This window comes from Acanthisitta chloris, unplaced genomic scaffold (assembly GCF_000695815.1).
Source record: "Acanthisitta chloris isolate BGI_N310 unplaced genomic scaffold, ASM69581v1 scaffold34531, whole genome shotgun sequence".
Lineage (NCBI taxonomy): Eukaryota > Metazoa > Chordata > Aves > Passeriformes > Acanthisittidae > Acanthisitta > Acanthisitta chloris.
The window spans coordinates 1-339 of record NW_008658259.1 but is presented as its reverse complement, the minus strand read 5'-3'; the positions used below and the strand labels follow the sequence as shown (position 1 = coordinate 339).

Genomic DNA, 339 nt, shown 5'->3' with positions numbered 1-339 from the left:
GGACAAGCTCTGGGTGTGGGGTTGAACTGTGGGTATGGTGGCTGGGATGGCTGGGGAAAGAGGAGGGGGACACCAGGAGGCCATGAATGCCATAAGCAGAGGGGGGATCGGGGTCAGGCAGGGGACATGTGGGTCAGGCAGGGATGGGGGTAAGGGGCAGCCAGGGATGGGTCTGTGGATAGCAAGTGGGGATGGGGATGGGTGGTCGCGTGGCGGGTGGTCGTGTGGCAGGTTGTCTCATCCTACTCACCAGTGTTGATGACCTTCTGTATGGCTTTGGCCACCTGCCCCTTGAGCAGGGAGTTGAGGAGTTTGACCAGGAGGATGAGGCAGGTGCAG

The 339-nt window shown here is 61.1% G+C and overlaps 1 protein-coding gene across 1 annotated transcript in view; it reads right to left on the bottom strand.

The window, feature by feature from the left end:
• The window catches only part of LOC103812034 (sodium-dependent phosphate transport protein 2A-like), a gene marked incomplete at its 5' end in the record, with an annotated part of 1,535 nt that extends 1,203 nt beyond the window's left edge, over positions 1 to 332 (bottom strand). The window contains one exon of the mRNA XM_009085038.1: positions 251 to 332. Within this exon, the coding sequence (XP_009083286.1) occupies positions 251 to 332 (82 nt within the window). The remainder of the gene's footprint in view (positions 1 to 250) is intronic.
• Between the last annotated feature and the right edge of the window lie 7 nt (positions 333 to 339).